The 24,908-nt window shown below is 44.6% G+C and overlaps 1 protein-coding gene and 1 pseudogene across 4 annotated transcripts in view; one reads left to right on the top strand and one right to left on the bottom strand.

Moving 5' to 3' along the window:
* Pld1 (phospholipase D1) overlaps window positions 1-17,943 on the top strand; it is a 206,165-nt gene extending 188,222 nt beyond the window's left edge. For all 4 annotated transcript variants that reach the window (XM_087899626.1, XM_087899627.1, XM_048452641.3 and 1 more), the window contains 3 exons: window positions 5,103-5,256; window positions 13,472-13,589; window positions 15,112-17,943. In XM_087899626.1, the coding sequence (XP_087755752.1) occupies window positions 5,103-5,256; window positions 13,472-13,589; window positions 15,112-15,336 (497 nt within the window). In that variant the 3' untranslated portion in view covers window positions 15,337-17,943. The remainder of the gene's footprint in view (window positions 1-5,102; window positions 5,257-13,471; window positions 13,590-15,111) is intronic.
* A 4,495-nt stretch (window positions 17,944-22,438) lies between these two features.
* Window positions 22,439-23,192, bottom strand: LOC125412128 (large ribosomal subunit protein eL6 pseudogene; annotated as a pseudogene).
* Window positions 23,193-24,908: the final 1,716 nt, after the last annotated feature.

The raw sequence follows: 24,908 nt of genomic DNA, 5'->3' as shown, positions 1-24,908 counted from the left end.
GTTCCTTTCTTTACAACTGTAACCACTCTCTGATTTGCTATTTTTATTTTCTCCACTATTGCGAAGAACTGCCCTCCTTTTTGTTAAAAGCACATTCACTTCCGATTTGTTGCTTTCATAGTTTGTTTACACTGAGGCCTCGATTGATTCCCCAGTGTAATCCTGGGACTGAGAACACGGACACGTTCAAGGCTGGGCACTTGTCTGGGACCTACCTGTCTCCACCAATGCGGCGGACACAGGCCTGCAGGTGCATTGGTCCCCTCGGGATCAAACACAGTCCTCTCCAGTCAGAGGTGCTTACCCTTAGGCCCACGGCTCCTTAGAGGCACAGGTGGGTTGTGGCTCTTCTTTAGGATGAGGGATTTGAAAGTTTTCAGTCTGCTCACCAACCACCTCTTTAAGTCCCTTCGGAGGTTCTTCAGTCGTAGGCAGGACAGAGCCTGCGCTCCTGCAGTGTCCGTCAGCTGCTCCCTGCACGGCCACCTGCTCCCTCAGAATTTCCTTCACACCATCCCTCAGGCGCGCTGGGGAGGTTTGGGGAGAGGTCCTGTTGTCCTCACCTCGGTGATGGATTCAGTGGTGGTTTATCATTGTTTTGATGTTTGTTTTCTTATACCCTTTTGTATTTTGTGCTGCAGCCAGTGCGACTGGCGGGGGGCGCTAGGATTGAGACATGGGGGCTCCTGTTCAGGTGGAAGAACAGCAGCCTTTATTTTGCCCAGCAACCTTTTATACCTCTACTCCTTCTGTGGAGACCCACCAGCCAGAAAGAACACAAACATCCTTGTCAATTACAGACCGCAAGGAAGTCTCTCTGTCAGTCAGGGGGAATGAGGGCAGCTGGATCACAACATTTTGCTGCAGTTTGAAAATGCCCGGTTTCTTATAACAGACACAGAAATGGTTTTTAAGTGATCTAGGCAATGACTTAATAAAAAACAAGTCAGTTCCATATTAGTTAGAACACAGACACAGCGCATATTCGCTGTTAGTGGTGCAAACTCTGAAGGGTCAGAAGTCTCCTCACTGTGTACTGTGTTCTTCAGAAGGTCCCCAGAACCTGTGTCCATTCCATGTACCCCAGATTCCTCCTTTCTCTTTCTCTTATTTATGTAGAAATGAGGAATGCCCCAATCCTGTGACTCCTTTTCTGAATCTGATTTTCAGGACACAGGGATGTTTAACATCAAGACTGGAGATAACATTTACCCTTATCAGAATTTCCTCGTCAGTGTTAAGTTCGTCTAAGATCTGTGTGTGAAGTGTGCATGCAGGATCACATATGTGTGTGCATGTGTCTTGACTGTGTGTCTGTCACTTTCCACCTCGTATGTTGAGGTGGGATCCTTTGCTTCCTTGGAGCCTAGCTTGTTGTTGAATATTATTTTAAAGTCTGTTACATTTGTTTACGTCCTAGAACATTTGTTTAACAATGTAAAGATGTGTTACTTTGCCTGTCTAAAACACCTGATGGTCTAATAAACAACTGAATGGCCGATAGCGAGGCAGGAGAAAGGATAGGCAGGATTGGCAGGCGGAGAGAATAAATAGAAGAAATGAAGGAAAAAAAAAAGATGGAGAGGAGGGCATCAGGGCTCCCCAGCCACACAACCAACCACAGAGTAAGGGTGAAAGTAAGATGAAAAGAAGAAAAGGAAAAAGCCCAAAGCCAGAAGGTAGATGGGTTAACCTAAGAAAAGTTGGCAAGAAACAGGCCAAGCTAGGACCAGGTGTTTTTAAGAAAGAATAAGTATCCACGCGCGATTTATTTGGGAGCTGGGTTGCATGCTCCCCGAAAGAACTAAGAGTAAGAGCAAAGAATAAAGCAGACATTTTGGCTCCCAGCATGGGGCCAGAGTAGAAGAAAACCCAACACTAGCTAGTTGACCTGCTCCAGAAATCACCGTCTCCGCCTGCCTTACACTGGATCGCAGGTGAACCGCCACACCTGCCCAGTGCTTACATGGGTTCTGGGGACATGAACTGAGTCATTTTATCTCAGCCTGTGTCCCAAGCCACACAGCTTCAGCAAGGCAATAATGGAAAGCAGAAAAATAAAGGAGATTCTTCAATGTGGCCATCTTGGGAAAAGAGGGTAAAGAGACCCAGTGAAGCCCCCCATGTTTGTGTTCAGGGTTCTTCACTAAGACTGTGAGGTTTGAATGGAGAGCTAAAATTATGACCATCTGAGCAGTGCCCTCCAAGGTGGCAGTGCCATCCTGCCCCGCACTAACCCATGCTGTGGGCTTCACTCTCATGCTGTGAGGTCCTCTGCTAAGTTGTTACAACTGTGAAACCTCTTGCCAGGAGACAAGTTCCTGTCTGCCCCATCCTTTTTTTTTTTTTTTCTCCCAGCATGGGATTTCTGGGGGGAAATTCCCATTTCTTTGGCACCCATTGTTTCTCCAGTCTAGTAGTCAGGGTGAGAGACACAAAAGTTTGCATTCCTGCCAGGCCCGTTTCCCTGGCTTGTAACAGACAGCTCCTACTCCCATCTCTAACATTTCAGCCCACAATGCCAGGAGCGTACTCCCACCCTCGGGAATCCAGGGCTGCTGCAATGGGATAGATGGATTCGGGGCTAACGGATAAATATGTGGGGTTTCCAGTCTGGCTCCCACCCACAGGGTTCTGATCGTGGCTGCAGACCCAGTCCCTGAGTGGTCTCTGCTTAGGGCAGGAAGAGAGTGAAGGCCCAAAGTAGCACCAGGGGAGTTCCCTTCATGCACCTAGAAGGGAATGCTTGTGTTAGAGAGAGGGATACAAATGCTGCATTCCAGCAAATTCTCCCCACCTGCAGCTCTGGTCTCACCAACACGACTGCCTAAATGAGATCTGAGCAAGTGCAACAACTAACGCGGAATGGGGAGGGTTCCACACCAGAACAAAGAGCTGTGGGCTGCTAAGGAATGCGGAGGGTGGGAGAAAGAGTCTCAAGGGATGAATCCCCAATTGATTATCCAGGACAGCCCCGGGATTGTATACATTCAAGTCGCACTAAATAAACTATAGACAGATTGTATTTATGCATTTATACATATAACGATATCATTATTGTATTTATGCATTTATACATATAATAATATCATTATTGTTACATTTATGTGCATTTATAACAATTAAAAAGAGGACCTAAATTTAAGAAAAGACAATGGGAGGCATGGAAGGGCTGGAAGAAGAAAAGACAAGAGGGGAAATCATGTGATTATATTTTAATTGAAAAAAGCTGACAAACCTCATGGTGTAATGCTAAAGCTAATTAGTGCAAATGCATGCTTTTCCATGACCCACATTAATCTATTGTGAGGAATCAGGCAGTAAGAAAGAGTGCATTGTTCACATCTGAAATAAAAGACTCATCCTTGCCAAGGGGAAGTCAACATCCTTGGGGCATTGAGGTTTTATCTCTAGACCAGGCTGGCTTCGAACTCACAGAGGTCTGTCTGCCTCTGCCTCCCTAGTGCTGCGATTAAAAGCCTGCGGCACTACTGCCCCAACTGAGGTTTCAAAATAGAGGGAAGGTGATACCAAGGCTACAGCCTGTCAGGCAAGCGGAGGTGGAGAGCTGCAGCCATTGAGGGCAGACCTTAACTCAGATTAAGCAGTGACTGGGAACGCACGCCTGGCATCTAACATTCCTTGTACAACTAGACTAGAAAGACTGTTCTGGTTTTTGTTTTCTTAAAACAAGAACAAAAACCCAACTTCTGTACTGAGCCAGTTGATCTGCCGGTTTTCTTTGAACTCTCCTTCATGAGTCAGTTAGCCAGCTTCCTTTGAGATACAGGTAGAAACTGGAAGTATGTGAAACAATAAGATACATTGTTTCATAAACAAGAAAGCTCCAGTGTTGACTGAGTTTAGCGTCTCCGGATTTTGTTGTAACAGGCTTTCTTGGACTGCCAGCCCCCAAATTATAACATAACATGGAGATTTAATATTAGTTATGAATGTTCGGCCTTATCTTAAGCTTGTCCCACTACCTCTTATATCTTAATTTAACCTGTTTATCTTCATCTTTGTTTGGCCTCTGGGCCTTTTACCTTTCTTTCCTTCTGTATGCCCTACTCTGTGTCTGGCTGCCTGGCGGCTGCCTGCCTACCTCTGCACATCTCCCCCGCTTTCTCCCTCATTCTTTTCTTTCCTCTCTCATCTCTCCTCTCTTATTCTGTCTGCCACCTCCACCCATCCCTAGCTATTGACCATTCAGCTTTTTGTTAGACCAATCAGGTGCCTTAGTCAGGCAAAGTAAAGCAGCAACACATCTTTACATAGTTAAACAAATGTAGCATAAACAAATGTAACACATCTTTTCCTAGTTAAAGTTTTTTATATTTGTGGGTTTTTTTTGTTTTTGTTTTTGTTCTTTTCCTGAGACAGGGTTTCTCTGCAGCTTTGGAGCCTCTCCGGGAACTAGCTCTTGTAGACCAGGTTGGCCTTAAACTCACAGAGATCTGCCTGCCTCTGCCTCCCTAGTGCTGAGAGTAAAGGCGTGTGCCACCACCGCCCAGCTCCCAGTTAAAGTTTATTCCACAATATTTTGTAGGGATTTTTTTAAATAATTATTTTCATTTATGTATCCCTGGAGGCCAGAAGAAGGTATCAGATCCTCTGAATCTAGAGTTTCAGAGTGTTCTGAGCCACTTGACATGGGTGCTGGGGATGAACTCGGGTCCTCAGCAAGAGCAGGAATCACCTGTAACTGCTGAGCCGACTCCAGTCTGTGAGCATTCTTGTTGGCTCAGCCCTCATGTTTGAAATCTGATGTCAATATCCAAAGGATGGAAGAGATGGTATAAAATTCTGCTTTCTCAGAAGCCCCTTGGGAGCTTTCCTTCATGATGTCTGGAACCATGCTAAGGCCATCTCCTAAGCTAATCACTGATAAAGATGGTGACATTATGATTCTAGGCGGCTTTAGAATGATCAAAGGTCTTGCTTGGGCTAATCTTAAGGTGGCCCCTACCTCCCTAAACTACATCTTCCCTAGATATCTTTGACAAAATTGGGGTGTTGAGAGTCAGGAAGCATGGGGAAGGGTTGGCCATTGGCAGTAGCTGTTAGGAGAAGTTGTCCATTTCTTTTGTTTCTCCGTTTAGGTTCTGCCAACATCAATGACCGGAGTATGCTGGGGAAGCGAGACAGTGAGATGGCCATCATAGTGGAGGACACAGAGACGGTCCCCTCACTTATGGATGGGAAAGAATACCAAGCTGGCTGCTTCGCCCGGGAACTTCGGCTGCAGTGCTTCAGGTGACGCCCACAGAGCGACGCCTCTGCTATTAGTCCCACGGCCACAGAGCCACGGCCACTCCTGCCATGCCAGATTCTTTTTAATCTAGAACAATGTCTCTCAGAGTGGAGGGTATAAACAGTAGTACAGAAATGATTCTAAATATACACACATGTTTTAATACCTCGTCATCTTTATGTGTAATAGCACAAACTACCATTGAAAATGTAATCAATTTAAGGTCAGGCCAGATCAAACCATTTAGGTAGGATTTGTTTAACTTTTTAAAAGTAACTCCACATTTTTTTTTTTTTTTTGAGACAGGGTTTCTCTGTGAAACAGTTCTGCCTGTCCTGGAACTTACTCTGTAGACCAGGCTGACCTTGAACTCACAGTGATCACCTGCCTCTGCCTCCCGAGTGTGAGTGCGAGTGCTAGGATTAAAGGCGTGGGCCAACCCCTCAGGCTTGCTCAGTGGGTTTTAGGAATCCAGTGCAGGTCCGCAGGCTTGCATGACAAGTCTTTTTCTGATGAACCATCTCTCCAGCCTGCGCATATGTATCTACTCAAGCCTCGGCCCTCTCTTTGTGAGGAGACCATTCAAAATTCTTTCTCCTAGCTTCAGGGAACTATATAGTGTACCACCATCCATAGTGTCCCATGGATCACACCAGAACTTGTTACTCATACCCACAACGACTTGGTTCCCATTGACCGACCAGGTTTCCTGCCCCTTCCTTGTTGCCCCAGCACTGGTAACCATCATTCTACTCTCAAACATCTATGAGGCCTTGCCCACGTTCCATCTACAAGGTCAAACCACCTCTGTCTTTTAACGCCTGGCTTATTCCTTGATGGTCGCTAGCTCCATTCATGTTGCCATAAATGATAGGATTTTTTACATGTGATTGAATAGCATTAACTTGTATGAATGAGCCACATTTCCTTTATTCCCCCATCAATTGATGGACACTGAGTTTGTTTCTACGTAACAACATGGGGGTGCAGCTGTCCCTGACAGACTGAAATAATCTCTCTGGAGATAACAGGGCTCTCCATTTAATCATCTGATGAACCCCAGGATGGGTTCTCATCCCCAGCAATATAGTCAGGGTTTCCTCTTCACAGCTCACAGTGTGCTAATGATGTTAACATTTGGTGTCTAGCGTTCAACTTCTCCCCCACATGTGGATTAATTTATATTGCATCTATTTTTTTTTTAAAAAATCCAAAATTTAAATCTTGCAGGTTCTGAATATTCTTAACTTTTAAAGATTTATTTGTGTGTACATGCATATGTACGTGTACATGAATGTGAAAGTCAGAGCGTAACTTGTATGAGTTTCACGTTGTGGGTTCTGAAGATCAAATTCAGGTCTTCAGATTTGGAGGCAGTCAACTTTGCCAGCTGAGTCATTAGGCCAGCCCCAGAATATTCTCTCTTTTCTTTTCTTTTCTTTTCTTTTTTTTCTTTCTTCCCTTTTTCTTTCTTTCTTCTTCTTCCTTTTTGCTTGTTTTTTGATTTTTTTTTGAGACAAGGTTTCTCTGTGTAACAGCCCTGGCTGTCCTGGAACTCACTCTGTAGACCAGGCTGGCCTTGAACTCACAGAGATCTGCCTGCCTCTGCCTCCCAAGTGCTGGGATTCATGCCTGGCCCCTGAGTCGTCTTTATTATTTAATGCTGCAATGCATTTCCATGTCAGTGTTATTCTGTAACATTTTAATGATTGCATCATACTTCATGTGTGTGTGCCATAATTCCTTAAAAACATGCTTCTGTGTTTGACACAGCTTTCTTGCTGATGTAAAAATGGTAGGTATTTTTGTTTGTTTGCTTGTTTCTTATGTGAGCAAGAATAGTGCCAATTCTAAGAGAAAGGAAGCTGCATTTGCCCCCATATTTATTCTTAGGTTGCTAACAATTTAACGGGCTCGTTCCTTCTATTTTGTCAGTGTCTCTTACAGTAGTTAATCTTTGCCAATTTTTAATTTCAAGTGGAATTTCATTATTTTGTGATTTTTAAGATTTTTTTAAAATGTGTTTATTAGTCAAGAATACTTGCTCTTTTGTGAGTTTGCCTGGCCTTTTCATGCTCTTTGCCCATTTTTCTAGAATGTTTAACTTTCTTTTAATGACTTCTTATTTTGTTTAAGATGATTGAGCAATTTTTCTTCTATTAAGAGTGAAATTATTCAGGTATTATTAACAAAATTTATTATTTTTTCTTTTACCTTTTTGCTGAATATATATACATATATATGTGTATATATACATATATATATACATGTATATATATATATATACATATATATATATATATATGTATATATATATGTATATATACACATATACATATGTCTCCAGTCTAAGATCAACAGTTACTTTTGGAATTTAGTTTTTGTTTTTTCCTAGTTTTTTTTTTGTGTTCTACATTTTGTGTTTAACGTTTGTAGCTTCTTTTTATTTATTTACTTATTTTTTACAGGGACTTACCTTGAACTCAGAGCCTTCTTGTCTCAGCCACTTTGCTGTGGGATTTCAAGTGTGCACCGCCATGCCTCACAGAGTAGCCTGTTTTAGTGTAGGAAATGAGACAGCATCTCTTGATTTTCTTTCCCTCAACAGGTCAAAAGGTGTGGTGAGGTGAGGTCGTAGTTTTACCTGCTTGTTTTTAAACATTTGCTGTTGTGCCACCATACCTTGCTAAAACAGAACCGAAAGACTCTTTTTCCTTTTCTTTCTTTTTTTTTCTTGAACTCACTTTGTAGCTAGGGTGACCTTGGACTTTGGTCCCCTGCCTCCACCCTCCAAGCGCTGGTGTGACAGGTGTGCACCCACATCCAGGAGTTTATCTGATGCTCAGCGCTTCTTTATGACGCTGCCATTGCCGTCCGTGTAACTCTCCTCCCATTTCTGTCGCATCACATTGAGAGTCTGTTTTCTTACACACCAGTGTGACATCATTTTCATTTTTGTGGCCTCAGTTTTACTGTTACATTATGGTCACATGACTTCCTCAGTGTAGCATGCTTTTAGAACACATTCGGTCATTCTAAATATTCATTCTTTCACATGAACTTTAGAACTATTTACTCAGATTCTGTCATGTCCATACTTTTCTTTTTAATTGGCAGTGTAGCAGGTGGCATTTAACAACTGACATCTTTGTCGTACTGAGCCATCTTACTGAAGAAGAAGGCACGTGCCTTAATTTAGAAGGTGTTTTATTCTCTGCCTCTCTCTCTCTCTCTCTCTCTCTCTCTTTCTCAGATGAGTGTGCATGTTTATGGGTGTGCAGGTGCCCATGTATGTGTAGGGCTTGTTGAGTATACATGTATGCGGAGGTCAGAAGACAACTTCGTGTTCTTCCTTCGATGTTGTGCATCTTTCTTTTTGAAGCAGGGTCTCACTGGCCAGAAATTCACCAGTTAGGCCACACTGGCTCCAGCAAGCCATGTCTCACTAGCCTCACCAATTACACCAGGCTCTCTGACTGACCAGCAGGACCTTGGGATCTTCATCTCTCCAACACCAGGGTTCCCAGCACATACTACTGTGTGTTTGGGGGACTGAACTCAGGTCCTTATGCTTGCAAGGGCAGCCCTGTACCAGCTGAGCCGTCTCCCCATGCCAGTTCTTTACTGAAGTTTTAGGATTTTCATAACAGAGGATGTATCTTTAGTAAAACTTCATTTTCCCCTTTATGCTTACCCCCAACCTTTCATGGGAAGTTAATTCCCAGGTATGTTATTTTTCCTGGAATTTTTCACACTGTCTTAAAAAGACAGTTGTTTTTGAACGATGGTTTTAACTTTATCCCATTGGCAGATACAGATAATCTGCTACAAAGCACCACAAAAAAATGTCAATTTTCCCTCCCTCCTTTGGAAGTATCCCTGGAGATAAACATTGTAGCCTAGAGCACAGCCATTTTCTCACTTTAGCTTGCAGCTTCAATCCATCTTCCATCTGGGCTGTTTTTGAACAGAAATTCAGAGACACATTTCAACGTGAAATCAATTCTAAACAGAGACAGTATCAACCACCAGGGTTCTGTAGTGATTGTCACAACTATGAGCCAAACAGCCCATTAAACCCTAGAGAAGTATCCAAAATGTCACAGATACAACCATCCCTCACCAGAAGCCATCGGCTGCCAGGTGAGCTCAGAACCACTTAAGATGACAGATGTGCCGAGCGGAAAGAACAGAAACCATTTTCTGTAAAGTGTCTGTCTCCCTAATTTTGTGACTAAATACCAAATATGTATGGGCATAAAGTCAAAGTCATTTTCTCAGAAGATCACCCAAACTTTTTCATGTATTTTTGTTGCTCATTTTCATGTAGTTAAATGCGGAGAAGGGAAAGTACCCTAGAACTCAGTGTTGCCTGTTAGAGACTTATTTAAATAGCTTTCTTACAATCCAGTCCTTAACTCTTAAGTTGGTGGATACATTATCTCAACCCTCTTGTTTAAAGAATAAACTCAAGGAAATACCTCTAGTGCTGGGTTTTCAACTTCTTCAATGTGTCCCAAGTTATGGAACTATTCCAACTGGTTTATTGCCGTAGCCTCTCTATTCTTCAGATTTGTGCAATAAAATTTTGCTTGAATTCTCAGCAGCTAGCCGGGGGTGTGCTGACATTGTTGGGGTCATTTTCTTACAGTCATTCTCATGTAATAAAAAGAAAACTTTATTTAAACTAGAAATAGAATTTTTGAGACTATAAAATTGAAGAATTGTAGCATACCCCTGGCATTTGCTTTAGAGAGACTTTATGGAGCAGAAAAGCAGAGAATGAGAAGGAAGTCGGCTGCCTTTAATACCTGTGAAACAGACTGAACTCTTGCAGGTTGTTGTTGGAAATGCATGGAGAGTGTTTGGTGCAGCACAGCTTGTCCTTGAATAAGTCCATATAGTCTTTTTTTTTTTTTTTTTAAAGGCATGGTGTCTTTGTAGCCCTGGCTGTCCTAGAACTCTCTCCACCACTGCCTGGTTTCAAATATTCTTTAACCCAGGAATTTTCATTCTGGAATTTCTCTTAGTGATTGCAGGAAATCACCTGATGTTACATATGGTGTCTAAACTGCATCATTATGATTTTTGCTCATACTAATAAGATACTGGAAATGACGCAAACGTCCATCATAAAATAATTGGTTACATAAGCTATATGTGATGAGAAACTGTAACCTTTAATGATGACGTAAGTCTGCATTTGCTGCCCACCCAGACAGGATAACACCACAATGGCATCCATATTACTAAACCATGGTCACCAGGCTGGTTGTCTTTCCTGTTGGGGTGACCAAATAGCTGACCAGAAGCAGGCTAAGGAGAGTTTATCTTAGCTCACAGTTCAAGGGACGCAAGGCCACCATGCTGGGAAAAGCAAAGCAGCAGGAACTTGTGGTGTCTGGTCCCATCAGGAAGGAAGGAAGGGGAGGAAGAGGGAGAGAAAGAGGAAAGGAGGGAGAAAGGAAGGAAGGTTGTGGGGAAAGGGAGAGAGAGAGGCAAGGCAGAGACAGAGCGGGGGAGAGGGAGGGAGAGATAGATAGATGACAGATGACAGACAGACAGATGAGATCAAGACCTGCTGCAGGGACACATTTTCAGTGACATTTCCTCTCCTAAAGACTTGTGTCTTGAGACCCCACAATCTTCTGATCCAAAATCATGACCCCACTGGCAATCACATGTTCATACACATGACTCTGTTTGCGACATTCCATCCTTAGATCACAGAAGTCAGTTTTGCCTAAATTTGACAGAATTCCCCTTGCCATATTTTTCCACGTGGTTATCGGATTCTGTGTCATCTGGTTCTTCTCCAGCCCCTCTTCCCTCCAGCTACACTGGGCCATCTTCACGGTTTACACTCACTCCTCTGAGAAACCCTTTACAAACATGGTTTTATGGGCATATAAATGAGGGCAATTCGAAAGTTGGTATTTCCAGCCAAGCCCTTCCACACTCCAGGTCCCTTTAGCAAAATAGCCATTCAGTATCACCACATGTGTTTAAACGATGGATCAACAGGCTCGGCACTGAATTCCAAGTCTCTGCATAGTAACTGGATCTACCCACAGAATCCTCCATCCTGGCAAATGACAATGCCACTATCTGCCAATTGTCCTCAAGGCCAGCGTGGTTTCTAAGTACTACTACTCTACTGTGTGTGTGTGTGTGTGTGTGTCTGTCTGTCTGTCTGTCTGTCTATCCAGATCTAGAGATATATACAGAATAGAATGAATCTCCTCATCCAGCTGTTATTTATTTATTTATTTATTTATTTATTTATTTATATGAGGAGTCTCATTCTGTAGCTCAGGCTGGTGGCCTGAAATTCACTGTGTATACCAGGCTGTTCTTGAACTTGCTACCATCCTCCTGCCTCTGTTTAGAAGTTGTATTCCAGTCCATAAGCCAGGGCCTCTCGCTCCTCTGTCTGATGTCATCAGTGAGGTGTCCTCTCTCATTCATCCAACACCAAAACCAGTCTTTATACGGCCCGTGTTCCAGTTGTTCTGTGGTTAGCAGAGACCTCTGCTGCTTGCTGAGTTCACATGAGAAAAGTTTCGTGTAAGCCCCAGTGCTTACTCCCAAATCAGGGTCTCCAGAAGTAGTCGGCTGCTGGAAAGGCTTTCTTATCTACAGACATTTTAAAGAACGATGGTTATTACGCTTTCTTAATATGGCTTCTGAATCTTATCTTTATTCTGCTTGGTGTTTTCTTGCTATTACATATGATCTCTTGATTGTATGTGATCAGTTTAGATGATACCTTCACGTATGACTTCCTATGTCTGGCACTCACAGATATGAGATATCTGTGATATCTCAGATATCACAGATATGAGAGTAACCAAGTCATGCTCTTTGAGAGAATCTGTATTCTCTTAGTGGCAGATGGACCTGTTGAAAATAAAAGTGATATAAGAACAAAATAGTGAAGCCGCAGGGCGATTGGTAATGAAAAGTCCCCAGACTATCTTGATACAAAATATACAGCGTCCTGTCGCAAGAGCCAGGCGAAAAGAGAACTGGGGGGGGGGGGGGGGGGAGTGTGCTTGCTAAGTTTATAGGCAGGCTTTAGCCTGAGGGCGGCTTGCCCCAAAAACAGAATGTGATTGGCTGAACTCCCCTATCAAAACAGGTGAGGAGGACAGTGGGGAAGTGGCAGACTCCCCAGCTTCGGAAGGACAGGCAGAGCTTGTTCTGAGTCTTTAAACATCCCAGCTACTTTGGACTCAGTGTGGCAGCTTTTGCTTTATCCTGTATTTTATTTTGTCATGTTTGGTTGTTATCTATTAGAAGCTTGTTCTTTTCTAATGAGAGACAGAAGGGGCGTGGATCCAGAGGGGAGGGGAGGGGAGGGGAAGTGGAGAGGGAGCTGGGAGGAGTAGGAGAGGGAGAATTACAATCAGGATACATTGTAGAGAAAAGAGTCTATTGTCAATAAAAGGGGAAAATGAGAACAACAGAAACCGAAAGGGTTGCATCTGGAGCTGGTAACCCAGCCACCCCCATCTCCCCCTTTCAGAACCCACCCTATTTGTGACAACTGCAGTGACCTCTTCTTGCCAGGGCTGACGATTCACTCATTCCCCAAATTTAACTATGTAAACAGAAGTCGTGCTTTTCTTACTCGTTTCTATATCCAAGAGCTGAGCATCTTGCTTGACCCAAGGAATGGGAAGGAAGATAAAAGGGATGGCCGAGTAGGATCAAAACAGAGTGGGGAGTGTGGGAGAAGTGGGGGGGCGGGGGGAGGGGGGAGTGGGGAGTGTGGGAGAAGAAGGGAGGGGGACTGAGTGAGTGGGGAGTGTAGGAGAAGCGGGGGGGGGGGGGGGGGGGGGGGGGGAGATGGAAGGTCACATCACCTCTTACAGCTGTAGGAGCTACAACAGGCTCCTGTGGTCTGTCCTGCTTTAATTCCTTTGTCTGTAAAATGGGCATGGTTACAGCTGGGCCTTAGTGAGCTAATCCTGGGAGAGGGCTCCTCACATTGCCTTCTGGCCAGTGTTTGGGTGCTAACCTTAATGGTCAAGGGTCTGGCCAGCTTGGTCCACATTACAAGGATTCTTTCAGAACAAAAGGAGGTTTTAATGGGTTTCATGGCTTCTTTGTCCTCCCTTGGGAAGATCTCTGTCTCTGTGGGTGATCTGCCTTGCTGCTGTCGCTGAGAACTTCCTATCTCCGTCACTCAATTCGAAGGCTCTTGTATTTCAGGCTTGTCCTTGGCTATCTTTCTGATCCAAGTGAGGACCTTCAGGATCCTGTAAGTGACAAATTCTTCAAGGAGATTTGGGTTTCGACAGCAGCTCGGAATGCTACTATTTATGACAAGGTGAGGTTTACTTACCCCCCACCCCCCACCCTTTTTCATTCATTCTCATCACAATTTTACTGAGACAGATAGAATATTATTAGTATAAAATCATCAGTGTGCCTAAATGTTGTAAAGCTATCTCTTTGTAGACATTGAAATACAACAATCAAAGGGCTAGGGCTGTACCTTAATGGTTGGGTCCTTGCTAGCATGCCCAAGGCCCTGGGTTATCACTTAGAAGAGGCCTTAGTGACACCCTGTCCACCATAGGATTGACTCTCATCAACAGCATCATGAGCACCTGACTAAGCAGCCTTTGAAGGTGTTTAGTGACAGAGAGAAGATAGATCGATAGGATCCAAAGATGAGCACACTGGTACGCAACCCACCTCAGTTGCTTACCCGTGTGTGGTGGCTTGGTTCTCCAAGCCTTCCTTTCTTCCGTGCTGTTATTAAAGGGTTAAGTGTTGTTTGATGGTAGATAAGTTACCTCAGGAAAAAGTCAAATTTGTTGACCATTTGTGTGAGAAGTTGGGTAAGAATGTGTCCGCCTTCGGGTCTCCTAGAGCCCCTTCTGGACAGACATATCTTCTTAGTGGGACAGAATGTTGCAAACCCATCGTACTGCCTGTTCAGCCCCTGAAATTGGGGAGGAACAGAGAGAAAAGACATTTTGGTCACAATGGGATAAACCTGCACGTGACCCTGTGGAATTATGTCTCTTGGCTACAGGAATGATGCTGAGTCTGTGGGTTCCTGTCCTCATTTTTATGCAACACCTACTGAAATATGCAGGGTAAACCGCTGTGGTATCTGGACCGTATTTCAGTCAGCAAAGTGTTAGATGCTAATGACTGTTAACACTAATCAAACTTGCAATTTACCTCGCCAACAGGAATCTCCAGTAAAACTCAGGGATGGTCATTTTAGCATTTCCTCCCCAGCATGCATTCCTCACTGCCAGCTTGTCTTTATTCTGTGGCTAATGAGCTCTATAAATGAGAGAGCGAGAATGTGGCTGTGGCCTTTTGAAATGGGAAGAAGTCTCACAGTGTCTTTGTAGCATAAAAAAAAAACCCAGCAACTATATTCAGGTGGTGGTGGCGCATGCCTTTAATCCCAGTACTTGGGAGGCAGAGGCAGGTGGATTTCTTTGAGTTCGAGGCCAGCCTGGTCTACAGAGCTAGTTCCAGGACATCTAGGGCTGTTACACAGAGAAACCCTGTCTCAAGAAACCAAAGCAGAAACAAAAGCAGCAACTATGGTTGGTTGGTTTGCTTGGTTATTTGAAACCAGGACTTACTACATAACCCAGCTGGTCTTAAACTTACGATTCTCCTGCCTCAGCTCCCATGTGCTAGAGATCACAGGCAGGCATGTGCCACTATGCCCAGATGTAAACAGTAACCCTTCAGCCTGTGCTTTGGCATAAAATTGTTTCCTAAAACAAAGCTTTTGCCTGTCGGAATGAGTCTCTTCCATACGGACCGTGTACTTGCTTTTAAATAAGTAACTCTGTTTCTAATTTGTCTTTTAACAGGTGTTTCGCTGCCTTCCAAATGATGAAGTGCACAACTTAATGCAGCTGAGGGACTTCATAAGCAAGCCCATATTGGCAAAAGATGACCCCATTCGTGCCGAGGAAGAACTGAGAAAGATCCGAGGCTTCTTGGTGCAGTTCCCATTTTATTTCTTATCTGAGGAAAACCTGCTGCCTTCTGTCGGAACCAAAGAAGCCATTGTGCCCATGGAGGTTTGGACTTAAGACAGACTTCTTTGCAACTCAAGGACTTCCAGGGTGGAGACCACATTGCATATGGTGACCTCCTAAGGGCCTCACAGCCAAAGTCAGGCCTGATGCACTCCTGGGACCAACCCACTGGACTTTCTGGAGAGGCTGAGTGGGACAAGGGTCACACTGCTGGAAGGACACTCGGCATAAGCAAGCCTTCGTTATTCCTCCTGCCTACCCTCAAGGAAAGTGCTTATGTTCTTGTTGGTAGTGTTGTTCAAACAATGCCAAACACAGATATCAAAACCCATCTCCTTTGCTAACAAGAACCTGCCTGTAACTGGGATCCAAGTTGCCAAAAGTTGCCTGATTCTCTTGCTCTCCTCTGATGCTCATCTGTGCAGCTGGGGCCCACCAGGCATGTCCTCAGCTTGTCCATACAGCCCTGTTTAAGAGACTGTTTATCAGGGAAAAGTGTGGAGAGCCACTTTCAAAGTCCTCAAGATTCCACATGAGCTGTACCCTTCTGGTTCTGATGGGAATGTGTAACCAAGTCAAGAAGTTGCTTTTTGTTCCTTTTCCGTCACCGCTGGGACAAAATAGGCTTTGCCTAGGTATCCGCATTAGGCACTTCTGAGGAGAACAACGCTGCATCTTGACAATAGGAAGGCATTAAATTCCAGTGCTTAAGAAGAAGTATCCCTTGGTTTCCAAAGATACTGCCAAGTGGTTGAACCCATCTGATAAAATCTGTAAACACGTGCAGGGAATGCCAAAACATAGCAACCAGATAAACACAGAAAGAATCTCCAAGGTGTCAGTGGGAATCCAGTTCAGATAAAGGACAAGCTTCTCCATTAATAGAATCCCTGTTCTACTTAGCCACTGGATTGACCAAAAAGCTGGATTTCTCCATAAGCAATCCAGTGGATGCAATTAGTCTTCCAAAAGAATCAGAGGCATCATAATGCCTTCCAGCTAAGAAGCAGGAGTCTAGCCTTATTTACCCTAAGTTTTCCCGCTATGTCTTCTTTAGGGGAAAAGTGATTGGTTATAAAGATGAGTGACTTTGCTTACATATGATGCAATAACATTCCAACACGACTTCCACAGAAGTTGCAATAGTGATTCACATTGTCCCCATGTGAAAATGTGGATATCCACTTTCCCTTTCAGAGGGTATGGTACCCTTTAGAGACCAAATTTCAGCGTTCCTTTCGCATCCCAGGAGTATCTATGGATTCCTGAAAGCCTAGGGTCCTTTGGGGTTCTCTTCAAAACAACTCCTGACCCATGTTCTGATAAACAAATATGCTGGTTTGAAAGATGACACAGGACCACAAAGCCAGTGTTAGGGGTTAGTAACGGAGTGACACTCACATCAAGGGAGGATGGGATCATTCCACAAATGAGGTGGGATTTGTAATCAACATTGAAAATGAATATGTTTTTATGAATAAATAAATTATTTCTTATATGGCCAAGGATGGTGACTATACAGATAAAGATAAGATTACATTTAAAATATTCATTGTGCATGGAATAATTAAAGATTTATGGTATTTTAATTAAAAAAAATCTTTAAAATGTTAAAGTAGCTAACCAGCTGCTCTTGGTTTTGTATACAGTGTTCTCATAAGAACATAAAGAACCAGTAAGGGCCCCAAATAAATCATCTACTTTGACCCTTTCCTATTGTATAGATGAGGGAACTGAGACTTGTATTGGAGGAAGGGATGATGTAAGCCGCCCAACAGATGTGCAATAGGCTTCTGTAGCCAGTGTCAGCCTCTCGTCGCTTCATGATCACCCCGAACTGAGGACATGCAACCTGCTGTTCTGAATCCTGTGAACTGTGTTTATTTGTCTCTGCCTGCTAGACTGGGAGCCACACATAGCAGGAACTTCGTGGGTTCTTTAGTCTTCAGAGCCTGAAATCGTGCCCAATGCAAAGGGGGGTGCCAACAAATATTTGGGAGCCAATATGATATAGAAGAGGGAGCCAATGAAAACCACACTGAATCTTCCTGCTGGTAAACTTCTGTGGCAAGTTTTCCCACTGCATCCTCTCGAAGATGAGATGCTTACCTGCAAAGAGATTTACGTGGAGGGGCCTTGTGGGAAATTCAAGTGTAATGAATACCTTCCTGTGGTAACTGTTTACAGAGTCCGACCGTCTACCAAGATGCACAGGACACGGGCAGGAGCTCGACCACAAGCTCATTGCCTGCCATTCTTGGACACCACTACTGCCTTCTAGAACTACAGCGCCATATCTGATGAAGACTTTAAAATGTTAACGGTCTGTGTCTTGAGAAGCTGTTTCAGATCTGCTCAGTGTTCGAGATTAACCACAATCTCTTGAAATGCCCATCAGTGCGCACCTAATGGCCTGCCAATCTCTGTCATAACTTTTGTTTTTAAGAAGCCAAAAAGCCTATTGTTAAAAGAAGTGAAGAGTAGGTGCTTGAGGGAGCTGCTGTGGACATGCGCCAAGCTTAGTGCTGTGGTAGCAAGTGGGGTACAGCAATTCCCTTCAAATCAAGTGTCTTTGCAGTGGGGCGGTCTTAATCCTGAGCCACAGCGCAGCACAGAGCGGTGGAAGGGGCTGATGGCGAAATAAAAATCTTTGTTTTTAAAGTGCTTTTCAAAGAGGATTTTGTCAGTCGGCGATCACGTTGTGGAGCGTTCATTTGTGGTGTAAGAACTTGGGTAAGAACATGATAGAGTTGTACTAGATCCCGAATGAACACAGTTTGAAGACATTTCCCAGTATGCGCTGGGGGAGTCGCTTTTCTGTACAGCTGGTAAAGTGCCTGTTGTATGAACACGAGGGCCTGAGCAGGGACTTCTGGCAGCTGTGCGAGAAATGGCCTACATCTGTAACTGGAGCTCGCACCGTGCAGAGGAGACAAGTGGGTGGGACCCAAGGCTGTTGGCTGGCCAGTCAGCTCATTCCACAAACTCCCTGTTCAGTAAGAGAACCTGTTTCAAAATGTAAGGCAGAGAGCAAAAGGGAAGGAAGGCACTTCAATGTTAGCTTCTGTACTTCCAGACACGCACACACACACACATTTTCATGAGCGCATACACAATATCTACATTGATTTTAAATTATTTTACGTCAGTATACAGAGTCATAGAAGTTATTCTGACATTTTTATATGTAGGTGTCATTATCCTTATTTCTCACTTGTTCCCCCCGCCCTTCCCTATCCCCCATCCCCCATCATTCCCCAGCGCCCGCTATTACTTCCTTTAAGAATCTGCAGTTCTTCCTACACGCAATCCTTATCTCTAACCAGAGCTTTTCTTTTTAAAAAAGATTTATGCTTTATTTATTTATATGTATGTGTCTGGGAACGTGCGCCATTCGTGTGCATGCCTGTAGAGACCAGAAGAGGGCGCTGGATCCTCAGGAGCTAGAGTTACAGGTGTTTTTGTGAGCAGCCTCCCCCTATATGAAAACCATTTTAGATGAGAAGAAAGTTCCCTGGAAACGGAAATCAGGCCTGCTGCTAATCTCCTTAGACAACATAAGTCCAGAATCAGGGGCCCGGTCTAGGCAGTGAGAACTTCCAGGCCTGTCAAAGGCCACCTTGTCACCATGTGACCCCTTCTTGGTGTAAGCAAGGGACTGGGTCAGGAGAGGAGGGGAGAGAAAGAAGGAGAGAGAGAGAGAGAGAGAGAGAGAGAGAGAGAGAGAGAGAGAGAGAGAGAGAGAGAGAGAGAGAGAGAGCTGCTGCTTCCTGCTAGGCACAAGTCCTTCACAAGAGCCCATCACCCTTATGACTTCTAACTAAGGACCCCCAAAAACCCTTCTCCAGCTGTCACACTAAAGGTTAGGGGTTCAGCAGAAGAATTTGGGGGAAAGGGTGCAAATGTAGAACGAACGTCTGAACTCAATCCTGTTTAACTGACTCGTTTAGTCTCCAACAATCACGATTTTTATCCTGGGCTGTTGCTCTTGTCCCTCCTCGCGCCAGGTTTGGCAATATTAGTGTTGCAGTTGCTGTCACCTGTGACAGAGGTGGAAGGGCCCTTCATGTCCCCTCAGCTCCCTCGACCCTCTCTTTCGTGAAATGAGGGAGAAAAAAGGATTTTGCGTGAGCCCATGAATGTATCTTCGTTTCCTTAGAAGTCTGTCTGAGATCAGTGACTCTTGGCAGTTGGTAATCTGAAGTGAGCTGACCCAGCCCTCAGCCTGGAAACTTGAATCTGGAAGGGGTCTGGGAAAGATGCTCAGGGGGGTCTGACACAGAATAAAAATCCGCCCCCCCATGTGTGTGTGTGCGCATGCGTGTGAATGCGTATATGCAGGAGTACTCACCAACCCATGTGTGCACACGTAAGATGTCTTATTCTATTGCCCTCCACTGGTTTTTGTTCCTTTATTTCTTTGTTTGTAGGGATCCAGGGTCTCTCTGGAGCTGGGGTTGCCATTTTGGCTAGAATGGATGGTCAGTGGGCTCCAAAGAGCCACCTGTCTCTGCCTGTGCATCGGCCCCTGGCTTTTCCGTGAGTTCTGAGCACCTGAATTCAGGTCAGGCCATTGTTCTTCAACAGCAGGCACCCTACCCCTGAGCCATCTCTCAGCCCTGATTTGAGAGAGAAGGGGTGTAAAGAAGAGCAAGTGCTGTAATGTGATTCCTCACGATAACTTTATCTACACATGAAATAGTCCTGCTTCTCACAGGATTGGAAGGCTGCAGTGTAGCAAGGCAAAGAGGGTCTGCTCCTGGGATTCCGGCTCTTTGCAGGTGGAGGCAGAAGACCCTCAACTAAACAGTGAGGCCCAGGTCAGCCTGCGCTACAGAGGACCAGCCTCAAACACAAAACAAAAAGCCTAAAAGTATCTAACCTTTCATGGCTTAATTTAGATTTATTTTATCTTTTTTTTTTACCATTTATGTTTATTAATTTTAAAAGCAATCAAACATTGTGTAAAGGGAAATTGTTGCAATGGTCATCTTAAATTTCAGGTTTTAAAGTCAGGTTGGATGCAGTTCAGGCAAGCCCTGGATGTGATTACCCACTGTTTCTAGGCAACCATCATTTTCCACTCCTTCCTAGATAAATGCCCTTTGCTGTGTGTTGTCCTAGGCCGCTGGATTCTGGGAACCTGGACATCATGTCCTTCTCCTGACTATTCTACTTAAATTAGTCACAGGAAATAGAATGAGCCCAACATGCTAACCCACCAGTGTTTTAAATGCAAAGTTGATGTTCTGCAGCTGGAACGCATACTGTGCCAAGTGCAAACGCCAAGTGGCCTTGTCAGTGGCCCTGTCAGGCCTCTGGCTGAAGGCGTCTCAAGTCCAGACTGACCTCCTAGTTTTGATTTGGCTTTGACTAGAATGATGCCACACACAGTGCCTGGCATTCTTATATGACACCCCATAACTAATAAATGTTGTCTGTCTCTAGGTAAAGGCTTTCTGGTCCTTCTTCAGAAGACCCAGACAGGCCACCTTGGCCAGCAGACTCAGGGAACTTACCATTTTCTCCACCAGCAGAGTTGTCAGCCTCTCTGTCCCAGGATCCAGAATTTGGCAATGTGTTTGTCTTAGGAATGTAGTCATGTCCTTTTGAGAACAAGACTCACATGGTTTGGGTTCTGGAAAGATGTGCTGGGCTGAAGCAAGCTTCTCCAGCTGAGCACTTATAAGCAGTGTGGCTGAGTCTGTGCAGCTGCACTGCTGCAGAGTTGGGGCTGTCTTCTGAGAACTGAAATCAAGGAGTCTGTGTCCCTGGCCGTGCCTTCCATGGGGCCCTGGTTCCACGTGGCTTTCTTTATGTACATAGTACCTTGGCTAGTTTTTTATTTTCTTTTTAGGATAGAAGTATGCATTTATTATATAATTAAAACTGTGATATCATCAGTATCTGTTTGGAACTTATTTCTCATTCTTTGTGGGAATTTCCAGAGCCAAGGTCAATGGGGTTGAGATAAAGATGGTACCACGTGTCCCTGATACCCTGTACACACCGGCAGAGCCACCAAGGAAGGCTAGATTTGGAATCACAGCATTCTCTGGACCACAAGCATCTTCCATGGGAGCCACAAAGACACAGGGACTGACTCTAACCCTAATCCTTGAGTTTATTCCGAAAGATGACTGTGGCATTCAGTGATGACACATTGAAGAACATCCCATCAAGATACTGGGGAAAACTCAGAATACTAGGGAAAACTCAGAGGTCAGACCAGGGTGCCCACAGCCCCATGCTTAGCTTAGCAAGTAGAGTGTAGAGCATTTCCACTCTCAAAATAGCAGTGACCAGGATAAGAGTCAACTGAACGCTCATGGAGAGAACAGCCAAGACTGGAGAGCGAGCCGTGCCATTCTCTGAGGACACCAGGGAAGACATAATCACCACCTATGATAATAACAGCTAATGTGAGGAGCTTTCTGGGTTACAGCCTCCTCTGAGCACTCCCCCCTGTCCTGATTTCCTCGACTGGCCTTACCACCTTTTCAACTCCCTTAGTTAGACTTGGAGGTGCAAGAATGTCCCCCCACTCCAAGCTCCCGTTGATAAATAATTTCTGTTAAATCAACCTGAAGAGATGGAACCTTTGAAAAGATGGTTCAGCCATTAGGGCTCTGCCACTGTGAATGGATTGACGCCATTACCAAAGAGCAGGCCAGTAATAACAGGAGCGAGCTCATGAAGACAGAATACTGATGTAGGTGACTCTTATGTATTTCTGTTGCTTTCATTGGTTAATTAATAAAGAAACTGCTTGGCCTGATAGGTCAGAACATAGGTAGGCGGGGAAGGCAGAACAGAATTGTGGGAGAAAGAAAGCAGAGGCAGGCAGACACTATAGCTCTCCTCTCCAAGACGGATGCAGGATAAGATCCTTCCCAGTAAGCCACCACCTCGTGGTGCTACACAGATTGTTAAAAATGGGTTAATCGAGATGTGAGAGTTAGCCAATAAGAGGCTGAAACTAATGGGCCAGGTAGTGTTTAAAGGAATACAGTTTGTGTGTTGTTATTTCTGGGTGTAAAGCTAGCCATGCGGGAGCCAGGCAGGAACATAGCCCGCTGCTCCTTCTACAGAACATGTTTTGTTTTTTTTTTTGTTTTGTTTTTGTTTTTGTTTTTTGTTTTTTGTTTTTGACACACGAAGCTGTTTAATTAGGTTGTTAGCAATTTAGAAAACCAGTTTGTGAGGATACATCCCGTTCATCAGAGAGAACTGAGAGCGCAGGTAGCCCTGCAGCTGAGGAACAGCTTTCATCTTTGGCAGAATCTGCGAGTCCACCGTTCTCTGATCAGCCTTGCGCTGCTCTGTAATCTCATATTTCTCCTTCTTTGTGTCAAAGATCTCGCCCTCCTGGTGCCTGGGCTTTTGCAGCCGCTTTTTCTTGAAGTAAGCCTCAGTCAGGTGTTTGGGGATTTTAACTGTGCTGATATCAACTTTCGTAGAGGTGGCGATGATAAACTTCTGATGTGTTCTTCTCAGAGGAACTCTGTTGAGGGCAAGAGGTCCTGTCGCAAGCAGTAAACCACTGCCCAGCTGCTTCAGGAAAACCACTCTCCTGCCCCTGTGGCGCCCGGTGAGGATGATGAGGACAGTCCCAGGAGTGATGCTAGCACGCAGGCGTCTCACGTGCTGACTGAAGGGCTTTTTGCCATGGCTCAGCAGCTTCCGAGGCACATCTTCGGTAGGATAATACCTGGGCATTTTTCGAAGCTTAACCACCCAGGTACCACCATGCTTGTCACTACCAACTGGTTTTGTGACCGTAGCAAGGACCTTTTTCTTTTTCTTCTTCTATTCAACCTTGGTTTTCGCAGCTATGTATTTCCTTTTGTACATGGCCTTTCTGGAATACACAGCAGATCGGGAGTCCCTGCCAATTCCTCTAACAAGGACTGGATACGTTTAATCCAATTTTCTCTCCCTCTCTCGAGTGAGCTTCTGCTTTGTCCTAAGGCAGCACATCTGGCCAGATGTTGACATGTGTTCCTGACTTCCCAGCCTCCAACACTGTGGGAAAATTGATTTTCATTGTTTATACGTTCCCCACTATGTTTCTAGAAGCAGAAAGTGGAATAAGACAGCAATCAAATGCTAGTAATCTCCAGGTGGGGGTGTCTGAGCAGGAAGGAAGGCAGACACAGGGGACTGAGGTAAGAAGATGCTAGATGTCTTTGTCTACATTTCTAGTTTATATCCACTGTTGATGGTATAAAAAGAGTCCAAACTGATGTCTCACTGCTGGAGAGAGGAGGGGGGAGAGAGGGAGAGAGGGGGGAGAGAGGGAGAAAGGGAGAGAGAGAGAGAGAGAGAGAGAGAGAGAGAGAGAGAGAGAGGAGAGGGGGAGAGAGGAAGAGAGAGAGAGAAAGAGAGAGGGGGAGAGGGAGAAAGGGAGGGAGAGAGAGAGAGAGAAGGGGAAGAGAGGAAGAGAGAGAGAGAGAAAGAGAGAGAGAGAAGGGGGAGAGAGGGGGAGAGAGGAAGAGAGAGAGAGAGAGAGAGAGAAAGAGAAGGGGAGAGGGAGAAAGGGAGAGAGAGGGAGAGGGAGAGGGAGAGAGAGAGAGAGAGAGAGAGAGAGAGAGAGAGAGAGAGAGAATATGAATTTCTGAAATTCTTCTGTACTTGTTTTAAGTGCCTGGGGATGGAGCCCAGAGCCTCAGAGATGCCAGTAAATACTTTCCTATGAGCTACATTCCCAAACTACCTTTCTACATTTATTCATAGAACAGGGATTCCTGTTATTTGCGTTATGTTATCTGGTACAAAGGTTGTAAGCAGGCCTCACAGGCTTTGCCTAACCCGCAGATACATTTAGCTGAACCAAGCAATGTTGTCTAACATTGAGGATTAGTTACCAAACTCAAATAGGAAATTTCGAGTAAACTTTTGGTTATTGGACTTCTGGAAAACAAGATCTCTAGATACATATGGCACAGTATTGATTCCTGTAGGAAGGGAAGAGTTATTCCTTTTATGGGGACATCTACTGGCCAGGTCAGCAGAGTGCCCCCCATGAACCTTCTGTGTGCTCGACCTGGGACTTTTTTGGCAGCTGCAAATTGGTGCCAAGATATTGCCTCTCTTTCCATCCAGGCTCCAAGAAAACCACAGCATCCTCTCTTTGTAACTCAGAGCTGTGCCACCATGAGAACGAGAGACCACATGGAGAAAAGGGATGGGATGACAGTCAGCATCAGTCGCTAGAGGCAGTGAGAAAGCCGTGCAAGGCCAGCCAGATCCAGCCGAGCTACCTAGGAATCCAGTCAAAGAATCCTGCAGCTGAACTCAACCCAAACTAACTCCAGAGTCAGGAGCCAGTAAGGTTAGCACTGCTGTAATGCTGGAGACACCACATTAGCTCACGGGTAGGGACAGAGTTCATCAGGGCACTCTGACTAGTTCTCCGTGACCTCATGCTCTTCAGCCTCTAGTCCCGCCACGTGAACTAACCCACATAACTTTTTACTCTTCTTGTATAAGTTCATTTATGTATATTATATATGTTCATTTATAATAAATTAACATACTATAAACATGCAACTTGATGAATTTCCACAAGTTTAACAAATGCCTAATCAGCACCCAAATCAAGAGGGAATGGGAGAAAAAAAAGA

This window comes from Myodes glareolus, chromosome 20 (assembly GCF_982192425.1).
Source record: "Myodes glareolus chromosome 20, mMyoGla1.1, whole genome shotgun sequence".
NCBI classification, from domain to species: domain Eukaryota; kingdom Metazoa; phylum Chordata; class Mammalia; order Rodentia; family Cricetidae; genus Myodes; species Myodes glareolus.
This window is presented reverse-complemented; position numbering and strand designations above follow the sequence as displayed.